This window comes from Ranitomeya variabilis, chromosome 2 (assembly GCF_051348905.1).
Source record: "Ranitomeya variabilis isolate aRanVar5 chromosome 2, aRanVar5.hap1, whole genome shotgun sequence".
Taxonomy (NCBI): domain Eukaryota; kingdom Metazoa; phylum Chordata; class Amphibia; order Anura; family Dendrobatidae; genus Ranitomeya; species Ranitomeya variabilis.
The window spans coordinates 400,819,718-400,847,453 of NC_135233.1; the positions used below are offsets into that span (position 1 = coordinate 400,819,718).

At 46.9% G+C, this 27,736-nt stretch overlaps 1 protein-coding gene across 1 annotated transcript in view; it reads right to left on the reverse strand.

Annotated features, from left to right (window-relative positions):
• Nucleotides 1–22,454: 22,454 nt before the first annotated feature.
• UTP14A (UTP14A small subunit processome component) overlaps nt 22,455–27,736 on the reverse strand; it is a 36,294-nt gene continuing 31,012 nt past the window's right edge. The window contains exons 14-15 of the mRNA XM_077286508.1: nt 24,585–24,684; nt 22,455–23,026 (exon numbers count right to left, since the gene is read on the reverse strand). Coding sequence (XP_077142623.1) covers nt 22,736–23,026; nt 24,585–24,684 — 391 coding nt within the window. The 3' untranslated portion in view covers nt 22,455–22,735. The remainder of the gene's footprint in view (nt 23,027–24,584; nt 24,685–27,736) is intronic.

The following is a 27,736-nucleotide window of genomic DNA, read 5'->3' on the forward strand; positions in this document are numbered from 1 at the left end:
ATGGTGGCCATCCACCAACCATCCACTACTCCATCCATCTGGACCGTCCAGAGTTGCTCGACACTCATCAGTAAACAAGACTGTTTGAAAATTAGTCTTCATGTATGTCTGGGCCCACTGCAACCGTTTCTGCTTGTGAACACTGTTTAGGAGTGGACGAATAGTAGGTTTATGCACCACAGCAAGCCTTTGAAGGATCCTACACCTTGAGGTTCGAGGGACTCCAGACGCACCAGCAGCTTCAAATAACTGTTTGCTGCTTTGTAATGGTATTTTGGCAGCTGCTCTCTTAATCCAATGAATTTGTCTGCCAGAAAACTTCCTCATTATGCCTTTATTTGCATGAACTCTGTCTGTGCTCTGTTTCAGTCACAAATCTCATCAGAGTATGATGATCACTCTTAAGTTTTCGTGAAATATCTAATTTTTTCATACCTTGTCTAAGCCATTGCACTATTTAATGCTTTTCAGCAGCAGAGAGATCCTTTTTATTTTCCATATTGCTTGAAACCTGTGACCTGCATAATAATGTGGAACATCATTTTTGAGTAGTTTTCCTTTAATTAGAATCACCTGGAAAACTAATTATCACATGTGTTTAAGATTGATTTCAGTGATTCATTGAGCCCTGAGACACAATACCATCCACGAGTTTATTTGAAAAACAAAACAATTAAATCTTTATGACACTTAAATCCAATTTGCATAATAATTTGGAACACAGTGTATAGTCCTAAGCATCCTCACTGCTGAAGTTGAAGTACACTTTCTTGACATCTCCCATCAGAAACGGAGCCACCGCTTCAGCTCACTGATCATCTGGCAAGTTCTCCCGTCCCGCAGTTCTTTCAAAGAAGGTGAGGGAGGCTTCTAGGTTGTCCTCTGGACTCATTTTCCTCAGCACCGCTGTAATTTTGTCCCGGGCCTTGGGACGGGTCAGGGTCAGTGGTGGGGCCGCCTCTTGCAAGGCCACAATCTGCTGCATTAACAGGTTATTCATCTGCTGTTGCTGTAGCTGGTGCTACAGCAGCAACTCTTGTTGTTTGTTGCCGCTGAAACTGTAGCTGCTGCTGTTGAGGACCACTTGTTTCAGGATTTCCTCCATCTTGTCACCAGGCCTGGGTTGAAATGTTGCAGAGCTAATAACTGACATGCAGCTTGCATTACGGTATGCCTTAGTTCACACTGCTCGCATTCTCCACCATATGTAGTGCAGCGGTGTTCACACAGTGCTACAGAGAGGCCGTGACCCAAGAAAGTTTAACATAAAACATCCTTATTTTCCAAAAATCTGCAATTTAAAGTAAATGTTATCATTCCGGATCCCAGCCGGGTCATTCAAACAGTCGGTATCACAAGTTATTGCCGTGGGTGACTGCACCACCGTATACCTCTTGGGTGCATCAGAAGCTTTGTTGTCCTTGGCTCTGTGGTAACCTCACACAGGCCTGTATCACACCGAGCCTCCTGATCTGCAACTTGCAAACAACACACTGACACACCATACACAAAACTGAAAGTTTAAATGGGTGTCGTGGACATGGGTCACTCTCAAAACCCGGAGTGGAGGATGGGATTCGCCCCACTACCAAACCTGCAAATCTTTCCAAAATTAAAAGCCCATGTTGGGTTTTCCTAAAATCTGACTTGGTCAACTACTTTGACCAATTCCACTCTCCCTTTGATTCTGCCTTGTAATCAGAGGTGTAGCTGTAATTACAATGCGCTCCATTACAATGCGCTCCATTGGGTTCAGTATGTCTCTGTGCGCATCATGGGGGGTCACATACCGGCCCTCGTATATGATCCCCCTCACTGCCTCACAAAAGTAAGATAACAAGAGAATGGCATATAGTTAGGCAAAGACAAAATGTGTCACCCAGCATGAGACATAGTGATACATTTGGAGAGTTCAGTCCAATTTCTAAATTTAAGGTAGCATTTAGTAAATCTGCTGTTATGTGGCAAAGGAAAAAAAAAGGAAAATGTGCAGTTTGCCTGTTATTAATCTGTCCTGCATCCAGTGCCTGACACAGTGTATCCCTTCTGCCTCTGTTTCTTTTTTTGGGTTGCCATAGCAACCTGACTCTCGCTAGTGACATTGTGCCCTCTGGACTTATAAGGCTGACTCATGTGGACTGTAGAACGGCTTGATTAGTTCTGGATTCTTTGATTACTTGATAAAGCCAACATTGCTTTATTCATTGATAGTCTGCTATACTGCTGCCCAGCTTCTGTTCTACTGGACTCTGTGACAAACCCACCTCTGCTATATTGTTGAATTAATGCTGCTGTACTCCTGCGGTTTCATAACTGGAATCTATGACAAATTCAGCTCTGCAGTAATGCTGAGTCAACTACGCTCTAATATTGCTATCTCTGCATTAGATTCTGTGACGAATTTAACTCTGCAATATTGCTGAATCAACGCTACTTTACTCCTAACGTTTTGCATTGGACACTGTGACAAACTCATTTCTGTTTTATTGTTGTGTCATCTCTGCTATACTCCTGTGGTTTATAATTGTATTCTGTGACAAACTAAGCTCTGCTATTTTGCTAAGTCTACACTGCCTTACTGCTGCTAGCTCTGCATTGGACTCCATGACAAACTCAGCTCTGCTGTATCACTGACTTGACCTGCTATACTGCTGGTCTAGTCTAGCCTGTTTTACTGAGTTTTGCTAGACCAGCTCTTCATTGAGTTTCCTCTGATTTCTTGTACTTTCTTCCTGTTGCCATTTTCCCTAAAAGATTCAGTTATTCCATCTGGATCTCTATGCTGCCCCAACGCCATCAGTCTATGCTGCCCCAACGCCACCAGTTTCTGCTGCACCAACGCCACCAGTATCTGCTGCCCCAATGCCATCAGTCTCTGCTGCACCAACGCCACCAGTCTCTGCTGCACCAACGCCACCAGTCTCTGCTGCACCAACGCCACCAGTCACTGCTGCACCAACGCCACCATTCTCTCCTGCACCAAAGCCACCAGTCTATGCTGCACCGCCACCAGTCTCTGCTGCACCAACGCCATCAGTCACTGCTGCACCAATGCCATCAGTCTCTGCTGCACCAACGCCATCAGTCTCTGCTGCACCAACGCCACCAGTCTCTGCTGCACCTACGCCATCAGTCTATGCTGCACTGACACCCTCAGTCTCTGCTGCACCAATGCCATCAGTGACTGCTGCACCAATGCCATCAGTCTCTGCTGCACCAGCGTCACCAGTCTCTGCTGCACCAACGCCATCAGTCTATGCTGCACTGACGCCCTCAGTCTCTGCTGCACCAATGCCATCAGTGACTGCTGCACCAACACCATCAGTCTCTGCTGCAGCAACACCATCAGTCACTGCTGCACCAATGCCATCAGTCTCTGCTGCACCGACGCCATCAGTCTATGCTGCACTGATGCCCTCATTCTCTGCTGCACCAATGCCATCAGTGACTGCTGCACCAACGCCACTAGTCTCTGCTGCACCAACACCATCAGTCTCTGCTGCACCAACGCCATCAGTCTCTGCTGTACCAATGCCCTCAGTCACTGCTGCAATGCCATCAGTCTCTGCTGCACTAACACCATCATTCTCTGCTGCACAAATGCCATCATTCTCTGCTGCACCGACGCCCTCAAGTCTCTGCTGCACCGACGCCCTCAGTCTCTGCTGCACCGACGCCCTCAGTCTCTGCTGCAACATCGCCATCAGTCTCTGCTGCAACAACGCCATCATTCTCTGCTGCACCAACGCCATCATTATCTGCTGCACCAAAGCCATCATTCTCTGCTGCACCAAAGCAATCAGCCTCTGCTGCACCAACGCCACCAGTCTCTGCTGCACCAATGCCCACAGTCTCTGCTGCACCAACGCCATCAGTCACTGCTAAACCAATGACGTCAGTCTCTGCTGCACCAATGCCATCAGTCTCTGCTGCACCGACGCCACCAGTCTCTGCTGCACCGACGCCACCAGTCTCTGCTGCACCGACGCCACCAGTCTCTGCTGCACTAACGCCCACAGTCTCTGCTGCACCAACGCCACCAGTCTCTGCTGCACCGACGCCACCAGTCTCTGCTGAACCAACGGCATCAGTCACTGCTGAACCAATGACATCAGTCTCTGCTGCACCAACGCCACCAGTCTCTGCTGCACCGACGCCACCAGTCTCTGCTGCAACAATGCCATCAGTCTCTGCTGCACTAAAATCATCATTCTCTGCTGCACCAACGCCCCCAGTCTCTGCTGCACCACCGCCACTAGTCTCTGCTGCACCAACGCCACCAAACCAATCTCTGCTGCACCAACGCCATCATTCTCTGCTGCACCAACGCCATCAGTCTTTGCTGAGAAGCTGCTGCTCATCCAGCCCAAGGGCTCCAAGGATCCACCGCACCAGGTGAGACATAATAATGGCAAGGATAGAATTGTCCCTTCACACCCACCTCACATAGAAATATTCTGCACATTACGGGGGCTGATGCAGCGCCCTCATAAGGCCACAGTCCTCCCTTACACCTGAAGCGTGGCCGATAGCGAGGAAAGCGCAGGTACGGATTGTAGCAGCAGATCCCACTGACCTACATGCGTTACATTGTTTCGTGTCCCTCTATGATTAGGATGTCACCTATTTATAATATATTGCACATGTGGACGTGGATGCAATATATCTGCCCGGGGAGGCCGGGGGTCGAATTATTGGACACCGTGATGCTTCTTGTAGCCTCACAATAGCGATATATTCTTCTGTGTTTGGAGAAATGAAGATGGTGTTTTCAGGCAGGATGCAGAATTATGGACACTTGTATAACCACAGATTTCTGTCTTTATTCCAATCACTTCTATTTGCAGGATTTTCACATTTGCCTCTTGCAGGGCTTCACCACAGAGCAACAGTGCCATCCACAGGCCGTCTCCTGGGACTGCAGCCGAGCATGAGCGCTGCAATCGAAGCTTTCCAGCAATGGGCAATCCCTTCAATTCCCCTCTGCAACTTGCCCCTGGCCCCGAGGTCACGGCCCGTACCGTAAAGTGACCCCTGCACCTCTCTGGGGTGTACGGATTACACATTGGATTTCAGGGTTTGTTTGTGTGAGAACTCATCACGATGCAGAACCGATACGCCAGGATAAAGCGGAGAAACCCAACTGTGAGCAGAAGACATGAAAGGAAAGCAAAAAAGAAAAGGGAAAAAAATCAAAATAAAGGCGCTAATTGAGTCAGCGGCAAATCTCTCTAATGAAAGGACCTTTCACCCCGCGCTGTGACGGACGGAAAGATGAAGTCCAAAGAGACAGCGATCAATATCACACAAGGAAGAAAACGTCTTCTCAGGGTAATGTGTGCGGCGTGTAATTACCGCAGCCAGACGTCGCCGCATGCACCGTGCAGGCGTCCAGCACCTCGCGCCCTGCAACAGCTCACCCGACCAAACTGCAGGAATTGTGCGATGACGACAGCCGCATCTTAGTATTTCTCACAACCGTGATCCCACCCCAAGACATCAGCAGCTAAAGATCCGTCACCAGGAGGCTGAAGTCCACATTCAGCTCACAGGGGTCAGAAATAAGGTTTATTCTTTGTAGCAAGAAACGGTCTGGAACTTTCTCACACACTTTGTTTTCAAAATCTCTGCTTGCTGTCAGTAAATGGAAGTTCTTTACATCAAGAGGCTGCAATTCTGTCCTTACCTAGTATCACAGCTGAGGGTTTGTTACAATGGTTGCAGTGTGGACGCTATACTTCGTAAATTGAGTAGACTGAGCTCCAGACTGATACATTTTACCTGCACTGATACATTGTACCAAACAATCAGGAGAAAAGCAACATTTGTGTGGATTACAGTTGAGTGTTCTAGCAGCCACATGGGTGGTCCGTGGCCCCCGGACCTGAGCCCTGCTCTCCTATCTGCCAGCATCCCCGATAAGACCGGCACGTCATCATTGCAGCGTGACATGACCTCACAAGGGCCCAGTGATCAGTACTGAAGCCGGGGGAGGTTCCCAGGGCTCTGGTCCAAGGGCCAGACTACTAAAGTGACTTCTGGTCCTGCGAGTATTTTTGCGCAACACTAGTAATGATGTCTATCTAACATGTCAAGAATGGATGTAACTGTAGCAAACCTCAGCTGTGAGAAGTACCAGGAGGAGTTTATTGCATTTCAACCTCAAGACATCCACAAGATTGCACCAAGCAGCTTTTCATGCATCCATCACCATCCAATTGTTCCCAATATTTCCCCAAATCCAACATTGCAGACCGCTAAATTCTAAGACTTACGCTGGTTTCACATTTGTGGTTGTGTCCGCAGCATTTCTGACACATACATCCGCATGCGCCTTGATTTCCTATCTTTAACATTGTAGACGCAGGTGCATGCGTTTTTTCGCAGTGTGCGGCGGGGTGCGGCTAACGAACCATGTTGGCATTTTTGAGGCTGCAAATTTCCATCAAATATGCGCATGCGGATGAGTGTTAAAAATACGCATTACTGTCTCTGGGAACGTTTGATGCGCTTGCGTACTTTGGACTGCACATGTCCAGGAACTGATTTAGACACACCGTCCGGGAAATATCAAATGCATGTGCAGCGCCCCAGGGTCCTGGTCGTTGCAGTAATGGCATTCTTCCACCAGGGGGAGTGATGTTACGTCTGAAGGTAATAAAGGAGATCTCTTTACCAGGTATCACAAGCAGCACAACACACTTCACACTCCAGTCCACCAGGGGGAGCTATGCTCCTATCTATTAGGGCACTCTTCACAATTAGGTAAAACTGGTGGTCTGGATAGGAAGTTAGGCAGAAGCTGACTGGGCTTCACCCAGGCAGCACCTGTCAGGCAGCCAGAGGGGAAGGAGGAACATCTAGGAGCTGCAGACAGAGAGGTCCCTGACAGGGGTGGGATCTTGTCAGAGGCCTAGCCAGAGGGCCACGGAGCTGCGCCTGCCCCACGTGCGGCAGCATCCTAAGAAAGGACACGAAAGAGAATTGTATTGCGGAGGGTGAGAAACGAAGTCATAGCACAAGGAGAGGAAACCAGAAGGAGTTCTGCCCTGCAAAAGGCTGCCTCCTTTCTGAGGCGCAGGATCTGGTAGCCGAAACACCGAGGGAGCAATCATCTCCATGCCTTGCTCCAAAGACCTTATGAGAGGCTCAGCAGTAAGGTACTACAACATCCAGGCGATAGTAGGAAGGCTACTGATTTCCACCTGGATAAGGGGACTCTGGATTTGCCTTCAGACCGGCCGGACTCTGCCTGCCCTGTGATCTGGTGCTCTGGACTGTGGACGCTGAAGCCTTCAGTAAAGGTAAAGAGACTGCAACCTTGTGTCCTCGTTCTTCACTGCGCCTAACATCATTCACCATCCACACACTGGGAAGCCCTGGGGATACACTTCACCTGTGGGAAGGTACACCATCTAGCTGCCATAACCTCACTCCAGCAGACCCCTCACAGCAGCGTCGGTCACCCTGACCGAATACCACAGGTGGCGTCACGAACATTATCCCTTTAAAGACCTTTCCCCATTTACAACGGACGTCCCTAGGGCCATGGACCGGGTCAGCCACCGTGACATCCCCCTTGAGAACCGAAGGGCCTGGTACCGAGTACCCCACTGCCCTACGGGGGCGCTCCACATGTGCATAAAAAATGCAAACGCAGGCAAAAATGCATGCAAACGGTGCGTTTTTGCCGTCATGCGTAAGCTGATGCAGATAAAAACACTGCGTTTTTGCATGCATTTGAGGATGATAAGCTGCGCACAGATGCAAATGTGAAACTAGCCTAACATGCAAGTAATCAGGTGATCCCCGTGGCCCACTCATCCATGCCACAGCTTTAACTGCTATCGGATGGGCACTACACCGCGCTGGAATGTCGCAGACACTTTAAGGTGCAAACAATGCTCCACAGGGTTCTGGGCCCCAGATTGGAAGCAGCTCTCACCTTCCTGTGCTGCTCTCTCCATTGTGAGCATGCTATCGCTTTTATGAGTACATGGTCATGCTTCTGGGCTGCTATCCCCTTTTGGGGCTATGCTCACACTTGTGGGCATGCCATCACCCTTGTGGGCACACTGTCACATTTGTGGGCATGCTATCACTCTTCTGGGCTGCTGTCACCCTCGGGGTCACGCTCTCTTGTGTGTTTGTGGCGCCCCAGGGTCCTGGGCATTGCTTTCCTCCCGGGGAGAGTGATGCTACGTTCAGAGGCAAGAAAGGATAACTGTAACCAGGTACCACAAACATGCAACACATTCACACTCCAGGCCACCAGGGGGAGCTTCTGCTCCTATTTACTAGGTGACTCCCCATATATATAACGTAGTCTGTAGGGAAAGTTCATTAGTTCCAGAGATCCATCTGAGGACAGAGGGTTTACGGAGCTGTGCATGCCCCCAGAGCTGCAGCTCCCGGAAAGAGACATTTTGAAAGCAGAATTGATTGCAGCGAGCGTGCAGGAGAGGAAGCACAGGAGGATACCAGAAGGGGACCAGCCCCGAGCAGGCTGCCTCCTTCTGAGGCGCAGAAACACCAATAGCCAGAACACCGAGGTTGTGAGGACCTCCACACTTTGCATCAGAGACCGCCAGGACAGTTAATTGCACGTTACCTGTCCGCACCCACACCCAGGAGGCACGGTGACACCCCGCAGAGCCAAATCATCTAAGAGACCCTATAAACAGGCTTAAGTCACCTGTCATATGGGTTTTGTCCTATCCTATCCGGGGGACAGAGAGAGAGAGAGAGAACATCTGTGAGGACCTTATGTGAAGCTTCTAGCAGTAAGGGACTACACCACTACAGCGCAAAGGAAGACTTCTACTTTCCACCTGGATAAGGGGACTCTGGACTTGCCTCCGAACCGGCCGGACCCTACCTGCCCTGTAGTCTGGTGCCCTGGACTGTGCCTGCTGAAACCAACAGTAAACAAGGTAGAGACTGCAATCCTGTGTCCTCATTCTTCTCTGCACCTCTCACCATACCACCATCTACACACCGGGAATATACTTCACCTGTGGGAAGGTATACCATCTAGCTGCCATAACATCACCCCAGCGGACCCCTTAAAGCAGCATCGTCACCCTGACCGAATACCACAGGTGGCGTCACAAACAAACTTTATCCCTTTAGTGACCTATCCCTTTTACATGGGTGCCCGGGGCCACGGACCGGGTCACAGCCACCGTGACATCCCCCTGTGAACCGCAGGACCTGGTACAGAGTACCCCCTAGCCCGTGTGGCGACTTATCTTGGCATCATGAACAGGACGGACCCAGCGAATTGGGTCATGTGCGCCTAAAAGATTGTGCCTGAATTGTGCTTTATTGAGAGACTGTTTGCTGTAAAATACCGAGAAAAATTGCCGCCAAAACCGCCGCAATTACAGCGCCACAAGGAGCGCCGGAAAAGGGCGTGCCATCATGGGTGGGTCCAGCAGAGCGGCGCGAAGATCATGTTCGCCCTCTGCCAGCACTGTGATGTGAAGAAGGAGGGAGAACCGGGAATCAAGATGGCAGAGGGAGGTGAGCGGACCCCGGAGCGTGGGATGGAGTAAGAGAACTCTCCCAGCCGGGACCTGCAAGAACTGCACCTGTCACCGACGATGAGCCCGGACCTCCTGCGGAGAGAGATGAAGGAGCTGACCCGACGACTCCTGCAGACCCAGATGACAGCGGTGACCGCACGGAAGGAGTCCCTGACTAAAAAGATGACGACCGCACAGCGACAAAACTTACCACCAGCGCTCACAACCCCGACGGAGCCAGAAAGTAAGACACCGCCGGAAATCGAGATGCTGCAAACAGAGATGACAAGGCCCTGCAGCCCGTTGACCAAGCACCGCAACAAGTGATCCTGACCCCAGCAGAGGAGCAGATCGGCACCGGAGGGACCGTGTCTGAAGCAGGTATGAGGAACGACCCTGCGCCGGTGACCAACCCTGCTCCAGCCCCAGCTACTAACCCCGCTCCAGTGACTGATCTTACCGCAGCCCCTGACTGTACCACGCTGCAGACCGACGAGTCACTGGTGGGCCAGCTCTCAGTACCATCAGACCCCCGACCTGGTTGGGGCCATTACAATGTTCCCTGGGACCAGAACTCTGATATGGAGAAACAGCAAAGCCTGGCCCAGCAAGCATAAGAGAAAGTAAATGAGAAAAGGAATATGACTGTAAATAGTTAAAAGTTTGTTCATTGTTTCTACCAGTTTAAAAATGACTGCCACCTTTAAAGGTTCAATAAACCTGACCAGGGCTTCTTCTTAAAGGGGTCCCATTTAAAGGGATCCTCTGTTTACAACGTTCGTTTATTTCAAGAGTTTTGTTCTGCTTCAAAGACATTTGAATCATGGACAGTGAATGATCCACAAACTGTCGTGTAAATAGTTTGCACCTTCTTAAAGGTGCTTCCTACTGGTTTTACAAAGAAGTTTTAAAAAGACTAACATTGTTGTGAGAACTGCTTTGTTTTCCAGAGACCTGAAGAAAAACCCGCTTGGCAGGATTCCAGGTCTGGATATAAGCCTTATAGCCCACCAAAGACCAACGTTGGGGGTTAATGACGGGTCCCTCGCATTGTTGCTGCTGTTTTAGAGTTAATGATTGACTTGAATATTAATTGCACTACCTCAGTGAAAGACTTGAATACTGTCTGAGCCCTTAAAGGGAATGTTTACTTGTTGCACTTTCTTAAAGTGATAATGTTTGAAAGTTAAGGTACCTTCACACGAAACGACTTTGTAACGATATCGCTAGCGATCCGTGATGTTGCAGCGTCCTGGCTAGCAATATCGTTTAGTTTGACACGCAGCAGCGATCAGGATCCTGCTGTGATGTCGCTGGTCGCTGAATAAAGTTCAGAACTTTATTTGGTCGTCCGATCGCCGTGTATCGTTGTGTTTGACAGCAAAAGCAACGATACCAGCGATATTTTACACTGGTAACCAGGGTAAACATCGGGTTACTAAGCGCAGGGCCGCGCTTAGTAACCCGATGTTTACCCTGGTTACCAGTGTAAAATGTAAAAAAAACAAACAGTACATACTTACATTCGCATCCCCCGCCGTCTGCTTCCCACACTGACTGAGCGCCGCAAAGTGAAAGTGAAAGCACAGCACAGCGGTGACGTCACCGCTGTGCCCTGCTACTGCCGGCGCTCAGTCAGTCAGTGCAGGAAGCGGACGCCGGGGGACGCGCAGGTGAGTATGTACTGTTTGTTTTTTTTACATTTTACGCTGGTAACCAGGGTAAACATCGGGTTACTAAGCGCGGCCCTGCGCTTAGCAACCCGATGTTTACCCTGGTTACCCGGGGACCTCGGCATCGTTGGTCGCTGGAGAGCGGTCTGTGTGACAGCTCTCCAGCGATCAAACAGCGACGCTGCAGCGATCGCATCGTTGTCGCTATCGCTGCAGCGTCGTTTCGTGTGAAGGTACCTTTAGATAACGTTACATTTTATATAGCAGTTCGTAAGCTAGTACACCGAACTAGAGTAAATGGAAACTTTGATAGTAGTAATGCACCTTGCTAGTTAGAATTGTATGTTGCATGCTAGAAAGTTAGTATATTAAAGAGTTAATATAGTAAATAAAAATAAAAAGTTGAGACTTGAATTTAGACAGATAGTTATGATGATGCACTTTTGAATAAAATTTAGAAGATATAGTAAACTCGTGGGGGTTAGTTGAAAGTTTTGCACTTGAAGAAGAGTAAAGATAAAATGCTTGATTTGCACTTTGAAGCCTTAAGATCGTATACCCGTAGCAGGTAATAGCACTTCATAGTTAGTTAATTGTTATATTGTTTTCTTTTCCCAAAAGTATGCATACCATGTAAATATGTTTTTGCAAAGTTCAAGTGTCCTTATCTCCCATAAAGGGAAGCATCAGTTTGCATTAACTTGTTCACTAATTTTATAGCATTTTAAAAAATTGTATGTCTTTTTGCATTAACATGTATGGTTGTTCCTCTTTTTTGAGTCCGGGAGTACTGGATTTAACGGGGGTCGGGAGAGTGTGGCGCCCCGGGGTCCTGGTCGTCACAGTGGCATTGCTTTCCTCCCAGGGAGAGTGATGCTACATTCGGAGGCAAGAAAGGATAACTGTAACCAGGTACCACAAACATGCAACACATTCACACTCCAGGCCACCAGGGGGAGCTTTTGATCCTATTTACTAGGTGATATATATATATATAACTGGTAGTCTGTAGGGCAGTGTTCCCCAAGTTCGGTCCTCAAGAGCAACCAATAGGTCGTGTTTTCAGGATTTCCTTAGTATTGCCCAGGTGAGAATTCCATCATCTAGACAGGCAACAATTCCATCACCTGGGCAATACTAAGGAAATCCTGAAAACATGACCTGTTGGTGGATCTTGAGGACGGGAGTTGGGGAACACTGCTGTAGGAAAAGTTAGTTCGTTCCAGACATCCGTCTGAGGAGGACAGAGGGTTTACAGAGCTGTGCATGCCCCCAGAGATGCAGCTCCCAGAAAGAGACATTTTGAAAGCAGAATTGATTGCAGCGAGCGTGCAGGAGAGGAAGCACAGGAGAGGATACCAGAAGGGGACCAGTTTGCCTCCTTCTGCGGCACAGAAACACCGGTAGCCGGAACACCGAGGTTGTGAGGACCTCCACGCCTTGCATCAGAGACTGACAGGACAGCTAATTGCACGTTACCTGTCCGCACCCACACCCAGGAGGCATGGTGACACCCCACAGAGCCGGGTCATCTAAGAGACCCTATAAACAGGCTTAAGTCACCAGTCATACGGGTTTTGTCCTATCCTATCCGGGGGACAGAGAGAGAGAGAGATAACATCTGTGAGGACCTTATGTGAAGCTTAGCAGTAAGGGACTACACCACTACAGCGCAAAGGAAGGCTTATACTTTCCACCTGGACAAGGGTACTCTGAACTTGCCTCCAAACCGGCTGGACCCTACCTGCCCTGTGGTCTCTTGCCCTGGACTGTGGCTGCTGAAGCCAACATTAACCCTCCGTCAGGGGCAACTGATCTGACAGGCGCAGTTCACTTAGCTTAATTTCTCTATTTTCAGTGGTTTGTCTGGGAAACACCATCCTCCCAGTACCTTCCTAACTTTAAAGGCTGTGTGAAACCTGAGAAGCCTCTTGTGCTGCGGAGCTGCAGGAGATCAGATATCAGTGTTTTGGCTTCTCCGGCTCATTGCCCCTGAATGCGTCACACCTTTGACGGTTAGAATTTGCTGTTTTTATTCATCCCATTTTTTTTGTTTTAGCTTGTTTTATGAATAGCTAGTGCTAAATTTGTGGACTTGTCATAGAAGGTTTTGTTAGAAATAAGAGTGTGCTTCTCAGGCACATTGCGCCCTAAGGCCGGGGACACACTTAACGTATAAAAAAACGGTCCGTTTTTCACGGCCGAGAATCGCACAAATGTTTAAAAAACAGTGATCCGTGTGCAGTGCGAGGATGCGATTTCCTCGCATCAAATGATCCGTGTGACATCCGTATGGCATCCGTATGCCGAGATTTTCTCGCAAACTTGCAAAACCGACATCTAATGGATTTATGTGCTCAAATGTTCGGGAAAACATATATACAATATATATATATATATATATATATATATATATATATATATATATAGAGAGAGAGAGAGAGAGAGAGAGACTCAAAAAAGAGGCAGCACTCCATACTCATGGTGAAACATGTGGTAGGTTTAATCGACCCACATAGCCGGGCGACGTTTCAGCTCTATCTGAGCCTTTATCAAGCAGTGAGTAACCATACCTGTTACTTATTTATAGGTGCTTCAACAAGTGTTACATTGAAGTTAATTACATTTTACATTTCATAATCATTAAAAAATGTGTATACATTACTAATCTAATAACAATGCACGTGCCTATATAAAGTGCTTTGTGCTTATGTGCAATAAACTTAGAACTCCATATACCCCATCTGGTAGTCTGACTTATTTATTTACTGTCTCTATCATGGTGTATACCTCATTATTAATTAATCCGTTATTTTAATACTGTAACTATTGCACACTCACCACCGGTTGTTAGTAGGCTCATGGAGGACGCTATATTTAGAATTCGGCGTTCCCTATTGCACACTGCGCATGTCTCAATTACATAACCATGCCAGGAAGTCTCATGGTCCAATCACACGGTCTGTGTGGCAATTTACACACAGCGCATGCGCAGTTGCGTCTGAAATCGCCATATTGGTGGTGGCTACCTATCTATTTGCAGTGCTATTGTAAGGTGACATTAAGCCAGATTAATAATGGAGAGGCGTCAATTATGTCACCTATCCATTATTAATCCAATTGTTTGAAAGGGTTAAATTTTTTCCGCCATTTAACCCTTTATTTTAGCAGCTACAGCGGCCAAATTTTGCACATACACACTACTAACATTAGTAGTGTGGAATATGCAAAAAAAAAGGGGATATAACATAGTAACATAGTTAGTAAGGCCGAAAAAAGACATTTGTCCATCCAGTTCAGCCTATATTCCTATATTCCATCATAATAAATCCCCAGATCTACATCCTTCTACAGAACCTAATAATTGTATGATACAATATTGTTCTGCTCCAGGAAGACATCCAGGCCTCTCTTGAACCCCTCGACTGAGTTCGCCATCACCACCTCCTCAGGCAAGCAATTCCAGATTCTCACTGCCCTAACAGTGAAGAATCCTCTTCTATGTTGGTGGAAAAACCTTCTCTCCTCCAGACGCAAAGAATGCCCCCTTGTGCCCGTCACCTTCCTTGGTATAAACAGATCCTCAGCGAGATATTTGTATTGTCCCCTTATATACTTATACATGGTTATTAGATCGCCCCTCAGTCGTCTTTTTTCTAGACTAAATAATCCTAATTTCGCTAATCTATCTGGGTATTGTAGTTCTCCCATCCCCTTTATTAACTTTGTTGCCCTCCTTTGTACTCTCTCTAGTTCCATTATATCCTTCCTGAGCACCGGTGCCCAAAACTGGACACAGTACTCCATGTGCGGTCTAACTAGGGATTTGTACAGAGGCAGTATAATGCTCTCATCATGTGTATCCAGACCTCTTTTAATGCACCCCATGATCCTGTTTGCCTTGGCAGCTGCTGCCTGGCACTGGCTGCTCCAGGTAAGTTTATCATTAACTAGGATCCCCAAGTCCTTCTCCCTGTCAGATTTACCCAGTGGTTTCCCGTTCAGTGTGTAATGGTGATATTGATTCCTTCTTCCCATGTGTATAACCTTACATTTATCATTGTTAAACCTCATCTGCCACCTTTCAGCCCAAGTTTCCAACTTATCCAGATCCATCTGTAGCAGAATACTATCTTCTCTTGTATTAACTGCTTTACATAGTTTTGTATCATCTGCAAATATCAATATTTTACTGTGTAAACCTTCTACCAGATCATTAATGAATATGTTGAAGAGAACAGGTCCCAATACCGACCCCTGCGGTACCCCACTGGTCACAGCGACCCAGTTAGAGACTATACCATTTATAACCACCCTCTGCTTTCTATCACTAAGCCAGTTACTAACCCATTTACACACATTTTCCCCCAGACCAAGCATTCTCATTTTGTGTACCAACCTCTTGTGCGGCACGGTATCAAACGCTTTGGAAAAATCGAGATATACCACGTCCAATGACTCACCGTGGTCTAGCCTATAGCTTACCTCTTCATAAAAACTGATTAGATTGGTTTGACATGAGCGATTTCTCATAAACCCATGCTGATATGGAGTTAAACAGTTATTCTCATTGAGATAATCCAGAATAACATCCTTCAGAAACCCTTCAAATATTTTACCAACAGTAGAGGTTAGACTTACTGGCCTATAATTTCCAGGTTCACTTTTAGAGCCCTTTTTGAATATTGGCACCACATTTGCTATGCGCCAGTCCTGCGGAACAGACCCCGTCGCTATAGAGTCCCTAAAAATAAGAAATATTCCATGTCTCATATCCTGTCGGGTTTGTGAAGGAGAAATGAAAAGCCGGCAATTGAATTACCGGCTTTTCTATAGAACACCGCTGCGTATTTCTCGCAATGCACACGCATGGTCCGTGTGCAATCCGATTTTTTCTCGCACCCATAGACTTGCATTGGCGAGTCTCGGCCGAGATACGCTGACAATCGCAGCCTGCTGCGAGTTCCCTCGGATCCGAAATACGGTGGAGAAAATATCGGATGATGGGAGCTGCACCATAGATTAACATTGGGCCGAGTGCTATGCGATTTTTTATCGCATAGCACTCGTCCGTATTACGGTCTAGTGTGACCCCGGCCTAACACATATTCTCTCTCTTGCTTCAGCTTTTCTTCTGAAATGGCGAAGAGAATATTTGACTTGTCAAATGCCCTTCATGTTGAGCAAGTGCAAAAGAAAGCGACATTGATTCAGAAGATGATGTGGAAGAATGTCCAGATGTGTCTGATACAGATCAAGATGGAGAGTGAGGAGGATGCTCAAGACATAGAAACATATTACTTTTCTGGTTATTAAACATTTTTTTTCCACCTGATTATGTGTATTCTCATTTATTACATTCCTGTTAAGGTAACTGATCACTTTTAGAGCATTAAACACTTTTAAAAAGGAAAATTTAGCCAATTTTCTAGCCTGTGCCGGACAGGCGCAATGCCCCTAAACTCGTTATGAGGTAAAGAGACTGCAATCCTGTGTCCTCGTTCTTCACTGCACCTCTCACCATCTACACACCGGGAGCCCTGGGGATATACTTCACCTGTGGGAAGGTATACCATCTAGCTGCCATAACATCACCCCAGCGGACCCCTTAAAGCAGTGTTGGTCACCCTGACCGAATACCACAGGTGGCATCACGAACATAAACTTTATCCCTTTAAAGACCTTTCTCTTTCACATGGGCACCCAGGGCCACGGACTGGGTCACAGCCACCGTGACATCCCCGTGAACCGCAGGACCCGGTACCGAGTACCCCTAGCCCGTGGGGCGACTCATGTTGCTCACAGAACAGTTGGACCAAGCGATCGATGTATTAAGTTGGTGACTAGTGGTTCGGCTGCTGACGACCAGTCAGAACATTATGGATCTACATCGACCAATGTTCTAAAAGCACTGCGTCCCTTTTATACCCACCGCCGGAAAGCCTGTACCCCATGAAACAAGTCAGGAAGGCTCACTTTCAGGCAGGTTTATTCAGCCCAATTTCTGAGACTGATCAAGTGACTCGCAGCAGTGAATCACCTCTTACCCTGCCTAATGGTGGAATCATGGGGCTCCACCGATGCCTGCATAGGATTCCCTCCAGGTGTATCCACCGCAGATAATATGCTGCTCATTTCCAGAATACACCAGACTAACACAGTTCACATTTGCAATACTTAGAGTGCCGCCCCTTCTACCGCAGCTTTGTTCCTTCTACCGCAGCTTTGTTCCTTCTACCACAGCTCCATCCTTTCTACCGCAGCACCATCCCTTCTACCGCAGCGCAACCCCTTCTGCCTCAGCGCAGCCCATTTTGCCGCAGCGCAGCCTATTCTACCGCTGCGCAGCCTATTCTACCGCAGCATCTTACCTTCTACCGCCACGCAGTCCCTTCTACGGCAGCGTCGTCCCTTCTACCGCAGCGCAGTCCCATCCCTTCTACCACAGCGCTGTCCCTTCTACCACAGCCCCGCCCCCTTCTACCGCAGCGGTCCCATCCCTTCTACCACAGTGCCGCTCCTTCTACCACAGCACCGTCCCTTCTACCGCAGCGCCTTACCTTCTACCGCAGCATCTTACCTTCTACCGCAGCGCAGCCCCTTCTACTGCAGTGCCGTCCCTTTTACCGCAGTGCAGTCCCATCCCTTCTACCACAGCGTCGTCCCTTCTACCACAGCACCGTCACTTCTACTGCAGCCCACCCCTTCTAACACAGCGCAGTCCCATCCCTTCTAACAGCGCCGTCACTTCTACCACAGCGCCGTCCTATCTACCTCAGCGCAGTCCCTTCTACCACAGCTCCATCCCTTCTACCACAGCGTCTTATCTTCTACCATAGCGCAGCCCCTTCAACTGCAGTGCCGTCCCTTCTACCTCAGCCCCGTCCCTACTACCACAGCCGTCCCATCTACCTCAGCCCCGTCCCTTCTACCGCCGTCCCTTCTACCGCAATGCCATCCCTTCTACCCCAGCCCCGTCCCTTCTACCACAGTGAAGTGCTTTCTACCACAGTACTATCCGTTCTACCACAGCGTCTTACCTTGTACCAGAGCGCCGTCCCTTCTACCACTACAGTCCTTTCTACCACAGCCCCATCCTTTCTACCATAGCACAGCCCCTTCTACCACAGCGCAGTTCCTCTACCGCAATGCAGTCCCTACTACCGCAGCGCCGTCCTTTCTACCGCAGCACCATCCCTTCTACCGCAGTACACCTCCCAATTAGATAATTATTCCTGTATCTTTGCACCATGTCAAACAGAAAGTAGAAAAATATTAAAATTTGATTTACATTACAATTTTAGGGTCTTTTGTCAAATTCTGGCCTTGGGGACGTTAATCTGACAGTAGATTTAGGGTCATCTTCTTAATTTCTTGCATCCATCTGAAAATCAGCCAGAGACATTAGGACGCATTGGGTCAGCAGGATGTGCTGGGTCAGCAGGACACAAAGTGATCTCCAGCTGCTGGCTGTGGCTTTGCAGAGTGTGGTTTTCTCTGTGACACCACTGTGTTATGGCAGCGTAGATGTGACCGGTGAGTTCGGCTTCTCGCAGTTAATCTTTCAGCTCGCAGATTATTCTGTGGTACAAAATTATAGAAATAGCCAAGGGACACCGCGGAGGGTGAGGGGCGCCTGCTGCCCAGTACCACCAGCACCAGAGGCTGCCAGCAATCTGCTGGAATATATGGTCATATTCACTCTTTATATAAATGTCAATGTAGGTAGATAGCACTCCTTTCCTGTCAGGCTAGGTTCACATTAGCATTTCTGAGCACAGCGTATAAGCTGCATGCGCAAACGCATGCAAAAGCGCATGTTTACGCAGCATTTTATATCCACATCATATTGCGCATGACTAAAAAAAAATGCTGCGTGTGCATGAGTTTAAATGAGTTTGGCATGCGTTTGCGTTGTTTATGCGCATAGTGGAGGTGGTGAAATCATTTCCAGGACATGCGCAGGCTGATGTGCGCATGTCACATCTAATTTGTTCCATTTATCACCATAAACTCGTTGTCCCTCAACGTTTGTCATTTGTATTATATGTTAATAATAATAATAAATGAATAATGAGATGAAGTACACAGTTAAACAAATACATTTTGCCGTCAGAAATAGTGACCTGTTGAACAGTATAAAATGTTATCGGGTCATATTGACCCAAACAGTACAAGTGTAACAATCAGTGTGTAGCAAAAAGTAAACAAAAAAAAAAACACTCATAGTAAAAACCCCTCAAATGAGGCAAGGTCAATCACAAGTTTCAGATCTGCGTACGAAATAATCTGCAGGGTCTCAAATTTCATTTCGGGTCATATGCGTAGACCCGAACAGAACAGCAGGGTTAATGATGCAGGTACAGATAATACTGCCTCCCTGTCTCTCCCTATAAATGATGTAGGCACGGATCGTGCTGCCTCCATCTCTCTCTATATAAAGGATGTAGGTACAGATAATACTGCCTCCCTGTCTCTCCCTATAAATGATGTAGGCACGGATCGTGCTGCCTCCATCTCTCTATATAAAGGATGTAGGTACAGATAGTGCTGCCTCCCTGTCTCTCCCTATAAATGATGTAGGCACAGATCGTGCTGCCTCCATCTCTCTCTATATAAAGGATGTAGGTACAGATAGTGCTGCCTCCCTGTCTCTCCCTATAAATGATGTAGGCACAGATCGTGCTGCCTCCATCTCTCTCTATATAAAGGATGTAGGTACAGATAGTGCTGCCTCCCTGCCTCTCCCTATAAATGATGTAGGCACAGATCGTGCTGCCTCCATCTCTCTATATAAAGGATGTAGGTACAGATAATACTGCCTCCCTGTCTCTCCCTATAAATGATGTAGGCACGGATCATGCTGCCTCCATCTCTCTCTATATATAAAGGATGTAGGTACAGATAATACTGCCTCCCTGTCTCTCCCTATAAATGATGTAGGCACGGATCATGCTGCCTCCATCTCTCTCTATATATAAAGGATGTAGGTACAGATAATACTGCCTCCCTGTCTCTCCCTATAAATGATGTAGGCACGGATCGTGCTGCCTCCATCTCTCTATATAAAGGATGTAGGTACAGATAGTGCTGCCTCCCTGTCTCTCCCTATAAATGAAGTAGGCACAGATCGTGCTGCCTCCATCTCTCTCTATATAAAGGATGTAGGTACAGATAGTGCTGCCTCCCTGTCTCTCCCTATAAATGTAGGCACAGATCGTGCTGCCTCCATCTCTCTATATAAAGGATGTAGGTACAGATAGTGCTGCCTCCCTGTCTCTCCCTATAAATGATGTAGGCACAGATCATGCTGCCTCCCTCTCTATTAAGGATGTAGGTACAGATAGTGCTGCCTCCCTGTCTCTCCCTATAATGTAGGCACAGATCGTACTGCCTCCATCTCTATATAAAGGATGTAGGTACAGATAGTGCTGCCTCTGTCTCTCTATAAATTATGTAGGCACAGATCATGCTGCCTCCATCTCTCTCTATTAAGGATGTAGGTACAGATCGTGCTGCCTCCATGTCTCTCTATAAAGGATGTAGGTACACAGATAGTGCTGCTTCCGTTTCTTCCTATAAATAATGTACAGCTCACTGTTATATCATTTATAATGAAAGTGCTAGTGCACGAAAAACTTCAGGGCCGAGAACGACAAGGTCCAGAAAACACAAGGTCTACACCCAGCCTACAATGTGCAAATCTGGGTCTCAGAATACACACCAGATTGTAACAAAACCCTCAGCTGTGAAAGGACAGGTACTAACAACATGATTGGTATTAAAAAAATTAAATGGTTTTCATTCATGGACATCAAAGAGTGGAGTGAAAATGTGATCGCCGTAGTTCGTGTTGATAAAGTGACACCAAGAAAAGAGTTTACCAATAAACCACATTCCTGGATTCCTGACTCCTCACCGCCGGCAGCGCAGATTTCACCCCAATACTTGATGTTCTCACAACCACGAAGCCGCAGCCGCCTGTGATCACACAACCCAACTGAGAAAGGAAAAAACCCAACTGGGCAAGCCAAGCCCAACTGCCCACATTTTAATAATAATAATCTGAGTAAGACCCAATTGTGCTTATTGTCCTCCTAGCTCTACATTCTTATCCTCATGGACAAGCAGAGATCTTATCCTATAATAATCCTAAGTTACATCTTGTATTATAATCCAGAGCTGCACTCACTATTCTGCTGGTGCAGTAACTGTGTACATACATTACATTACCGATCCTGAGTTACCTCCTGTATTATACTCCAGAGCTGCACTCACTATTCTGCTGGTGCAGTCACTGTGTACATATATTACATTACTGATCCGGAGTTACACACTATATTATACTCCAGAGCTGCACTCATTCTGCTGGAGCAGACACTGCATGCATACATTACATTACTGATCATGAGTTACATCCTGTATTATACCCCAGAGCTGCACTCACTATTCTGCTGGTGCAGTCACTGTGTGCATACATTACATTAACTGATCCTGAGTTACCTCCTGTATTATACCCCAGAGCTGCACTCACTATTCTGCTGGTGTAATGTATGTACACAGTGACTGCACCAGCAGAATAGTGAGTGCAGCTCTGGGGTATAATACAGGAGGTAACTCAGGATCAGTAATGTAATGTATGTACACAGTGACTGCATTACTGATCCTGAGTTACATACTGTATTATACCCCAGAGCTGCACTCACTATTCTGTGCTGGTGAAGGACCTTACATGTTCATTAGTGATGAGCGAATATACTCGTTACTCGAGATTTCCAGAGCACGCTCAGGGGTCTTCCGAGTATTTTTTAGTGCTCGGAGATTTAGTTTTCCTTGCCGCAGCTGAATGATTTACATCTCTTAGCCAGCTTGATTACATGTGGGGATTCCCTAGCAACCAGGCAACCCCCACATGTACTTATGCTGGCTAACAGATGTAAATCATTCAGCTGCGGCAAGAAAAAAACTCCAAGCACGAAAAAATACTCAGAGGACCCCGAGCATGCTCGAGTAACGAGCATATTCACTCATCACTAATGTTCATGCATTATCTGGATTCAGTGTGATCAGTAGTACCTTCCATTTCCTGTGCTGGCGCTGCAGGGAACAGATCCCTTGTTTCCAGGTTTTCCCACTGCTCGGAGTTGATCACCCAAGATCTAGGCAGCAGAAACCCCTGAGATTGTGTGATTATTCGCGGATCCTTCTAATGCCCGGAGAGCAGAATTTGTTCCTGCAGGAAGCAGTCGTCACACGAGGTTTTATTATTTTATAGAGGAAATATTTTACACTCCCAATCGCTTAAATAACTCCACAGTAGATTGAAGCTGGAGTATTACGGCGCGTGGCCCTCTGAAATCCTGGGGTCCCTGCATTTGTCACTCTGACGGCTGTGAGTTTCGGTGTGTACAGACGCCTCTCGCTCCTACACAGGAACACGAGGCGATTGCTACTTCAGCACTTTCCCGCACACATTGTGGGGCAGCGCGGTCACATTCAGTCTCATCAGTCTCGGACCATTATTGCTGGTGCAGGTCAGCACACGGTCAGGGTCTTATTTTTTTTTCTTGTTTTTTGCTTATTGTTTTGTGTTTTGTTTGGTTTCTCCCTCGGTGTCTCCATTTCTCTGGCGGACTTCTTGGTGGCGCTGTGCTTCTGAAAGATGTCTTCGGTGATGGGTTCGATGATGTGTCCTCGCTTGGTGATCACTCGCGGGGCTGTCAGCTTCTGGACGGCCGTCTCGGTATTCCACGTGTTGCCCACTGGGGCCCGGATGCTGCTCTCAAAGTGCTGCTGACTATTAAATGGGAAGGGGAGCTCGTTAACCTGGAAAAAAAAAATGTAGTATTAGAAAGCATTCACATCCAGAGCTGCGTTCATAGTTCTGCAGGACTTTGCTTCTCAGTGCCGCCCCTGCTGGGTCATCTGTTATACAGTGAGGCCTCTGTTGGATCAGCTGATCCCGAATCAACCAATTTCCTTTGCGGACTGATTTATAGCTAAACGACCCTCGGCAGGTTGTTGCTTTCGTCATTTCTAGTCCAGCCACAACCAGAGCTGCGTGCACAATTCTGCAGCTACTCATTTGCTACCAATTGTTACTACCGTACCGGACACGTCACACCCACACCCACCTGACTCTCCCCGATGCCCTACTGGTCCCGTAACCCTGCAGGTTGCCAATCTGGTGGCTTGTTAGCCCTCAGGGAATCCTATAGTTCTCCAGGGAGAGATGACGCAGAGTGCTGATCTCCGCGGTCACAGAGTGTCACATGCAGGGACAACGGGGACTGTTGTAGCGCATTAGCCAGATACCGCGGGTTGTCCATGTTCGCCTATCTGCCCTATTCGTCTCCTCTCTACATGTTTCTCTTTGTATCCACTGGGGATATTAGTGTCACTAATAAGCAGAAGTTTGGGCGATCATTTCTCTGTTGTGCTATCGATCCTTTACACATACTCCATGCTTGTCAGCAAATACAATTAATGTTAGGAAGTGATGGGAGGAAAGTTACAGCACCAATAGTGCTGGCAGAAAGCTCTTTCAAAGGAAGCAACTCAAAAAATGTACAGGGCACGAGAATAGAGATGATTTGTGGACTGATCTCAGCATCATAAACCAAATTAACTTGTGACGGCGGAGGGCAGCAAGACCAAGATTATCTACAGGTTCTGCATGATAGGACAGGTGCACCTTGGGAATGGATGAAAGTGTGAACACAGCAGAGAAAGATTGGTATTAAAAAAAACAGGCATTTGTGACTACAGCTTTGGAGGTGACTGGAGTAAAACATGAAATAAAGAAGTTTAAATGGTATAACAGGTGACTCTCCCAGGGGATCACGTTGCGGGTCCACCCCCACCCGGCCCACTTCATAGGTCCACAGCCACCTGACTCTCCCCAGTGGACCAAGTTGCGGGTCTACACTAATCCGACTCTCCCTGGCGGACCACAAATTGGGTCCACACCCACCCGACTCTCTCCGGCAGACTACATCGAGTGTCCACACCCACCCGACTCTCCCCGGCAGACTACATCACGGGTCCACCCCCACCCGACTCTCCCCGGGGGACCACGTCGCAGGTCCACTCCCACCCGATTCTTCCCGGTGGACCACATCATAGGTCCACAGCCACCTGACTCTCCCCGGCGGACCAAGTTGCGGGTCTACACCCACCCGACTCTCCCCGGCGGACCACGACGTGGGTCCACACCCACCCGACTCTCCCCGGAGGACTACATTGCGGGTCCACACCCACCAGACTCTCCCCGGTGGACCACATAGTGGGTCCACCCTCACCCGACTCTCCCCAGTGGACCACGAGGCGGGTCTACAAGCACTCGACTCTCCCTGGCGGACCACCATCACGGGTCCACACCCACCTGATGGGCCGCAGCCTTTATATTCCTCTTCTCATTTATGATGACGTTCGGGAGGTGCTGGTCCTTACGTGGAGGCGCAGGAGGTGCTTTTATAGTAAACCTAAAGACAAAAGATCAACGGGATTAAAACAAAGTCTAACAGTTGGAGAGAAATGCGCCGCCCGCCATTTTACCAAATCTGGGGGGTCTTCGATCTCCCAATGTGCCGAGAGCTCCGGCGAGTCACTGAATTATGTTTTTTGGATGTGATAATCCGCACTGCAGCAAAATCTTCAGCGCTCTCCTGACAAAGCGACGGGTTAAGGTGAGATAAGTGGTTTTCCGTTTTTTGTTCCTCGTTACCATGAACTCACCTCTATTTAATTAATTACAAAAAAATATTACAGCTCGTCCCTGGAGGCGGCAGCACATGCAGTCCCTGAGCGAGCGGCAGCGGCTGCTGCGTGCTAACTGGAGCGCGGAGACGCCGTCCCGGCCCGACACAGGGGACCCTCTCTAATTTACATGGCCACACAAGGCCCATTCATACAAATAAATAGACACTACAAATAATATGTGGGAAAAATGGCCGTGTCTTTTATTTTTGAGTTACTCAAAATTCCATCAGAAACATATTGATCTTAAAATTTAACTCATATAATAACCAGAAGTTTAAACCTTTATAAAACCAATCCACCCGTAAGGGCGATTTTCCTCACAAAATAAAGATGACACGACAAGGGGAGGAGGTGCCGAATAAAGGGAGGGAGGGTGGGATCTTCAGTTTCTTCACTTTCACCGACGTCTGAGGTGAAAATTCAAACTCCAGGGCTTTTATAATGCTGGAAAAAACCGCCAAAGCCCAGATTGACCAATAGGAAGCTCTTATTTGAGCGCCTGAATTTCATTAAAAACCAGATTAAACCGCTTCTGGCGAGAAAACACCAAAGCTTACCTCAAATACCACAGTAACCAACCATAACATTAAAACTGACTCATAAAATTTCCTTCAGGGCCTGTGAGGCCATGAGACCCCCCCTATAATTTTGCTATTATTGACGGGGGAGGGCTAACATGGCCACACAAGGCCCATTCATACAAATAAATAAGACACTACAAATAATATGTGGGAAAAATGGCCGTGTCTTTTATTTTTGAGTTACTCAAAATTCCATCAGAAACATATTGATCTTAAAATTTAACTCATATAATAACCAGAAGTTTAAACCTTTATAAAACCAATCCACCCGTAAGGGCGATTTTCCACATGCCAGGGTTCAAGGAAACCTGGCCCTTCCACTAGCACACAGCCATTTCTCCACCATTGTTTGAAGGTTTAAGTTAAAAATGTCTAAGCCTATTTCTGACAGATGAACTAAATCACGCCTGTAAAGGCCCGGCAAGAAACCTTCCAGTTCCTCATGCCTAAAAGAGAAGCTATTAATCATGGGAAGGAATTTTGACATTGTTCGGTTAACCCTTTTCCGAATCTTTTCTATAAACGAAAGTTCAACACTGTTCCAAAGCAACCTCGGAATGATCTCCGAAAAAACAAAAGTAGAACAAGGAGAAAACTGCTTGAAAAATATGAAATCTGATCGAAATAAAGCTAATAAATCCAACGTTTTGCTTTTCCCGAGATCATTTCCTCCTAAATGGAAGATTACCAGGTCCGGGGAAGGAAACCTAGAAAAACATTTTTTAAACTCCGCTGGAAGATCGTACCAGGACATCCCTCTTAGGCTGTGCCAAAAAATTTGAACAAAATCATGACTAAAAGAAAGATTCTCAGAATAAAAACGTAGTCTAGCTCTCTTCTGAGCCCAAAAAACATATGAGTCTCCGAGGATCCATACAATCTTGTAACCTGAAAGTAAAATCAAATTTAATTATCATATAAATCATGTCTCACATATAATTTGAATCTACCCGATTCCCATCTTCCCAGCCGCATAATCTGAGAATCTTGTAGGCCAGCTCTAGCCGCCTCTGTTGCCGCTCCTATGCGAAAAGAGTGAGAAGTAAATCTTAAATGATCTTTTTTTAATATTCGCAAGCATTTTTTAAAAACTGCATTAAACTGGAAAACGGTTGCGGGGCTTCCGTCCGAATGAACAAACAATGGTCCTGTCATAATAGGCCTAACACTCAACCATTTTTTAATATTTATAACTGGACAAAATTCTTTACCCGGTAAGGCATCAATTTTCAACCTAACACCTCTGCCGGATTGGTCTGTCTTGGATCTTCTTATAAAAAGAAATAGATGAGAATCCAAAACAGAAACATCAGAAACCATTAGACCCGATATAATATCTTTCTTAGCTGATACCAGTTCCCCGACTCTTAAAGCTCCAAAAAATGCTAAAGAAAATGCTGCTGAAAACAACGATGCCTCAAAGGAATTAATACAAACGCTCTTAAGGGATACACAAAGATCCCCTAAGAGCGGAAGGGAAATTGGGCGTCTAGTATCTGGTTTAAAATTGGTTCGTCTAAACCCCTTCAAAAACTGTTTAATAGGGAACATACCTGTTAGCGGAATTTTACCAAACAATTTAAAAAAGAAAGATACCCCAGCCAAGGATTTTGCAACTGCGGAATAAGATAACCCTTTTTTACAAAGAAATTCAGCAAATCGCAGACCGGAAATGGGACTGGAGAGGCTATAATCAAAATTATTCGAATTGCAAAAATTAATCCATTGCTGCCATGCGGCTGAATAATCAGCCCATGATCTTGATGATAAAGAATTTTCAATAAAATGCGGAATTAACTCAAAATCATGTCCCAAAGCTCCTGTGGGAAAGGCGTCGGGTCCATATCTGCTGTGGGTACCTGTTGGTAAAAAATTTCCCACTGTTGATGGCACAAAGAATCCGATATTGATTCTAAACTATTCTTACCCATTTTGGCTTTCAGCCATATATTTAAATTAAGGCATAACAGCACTAACTGCCTCAAAATTTTCATGGCCCAAGGGTTTTTTGAAGTAAGTGTATTAATCCCGAATAAAACGCCTTTGTTGCTTGACAAAATTATGATCCTATTATCTCTCATTAAATGACCCCACAAATAGAGACCTGAAAAAATAGAAAATAGTTCCAAAACCATAGTATTAACATTCAAATTGCTATGAATCCAAGAATCTGGCCATCTGTGGGACACCCAAT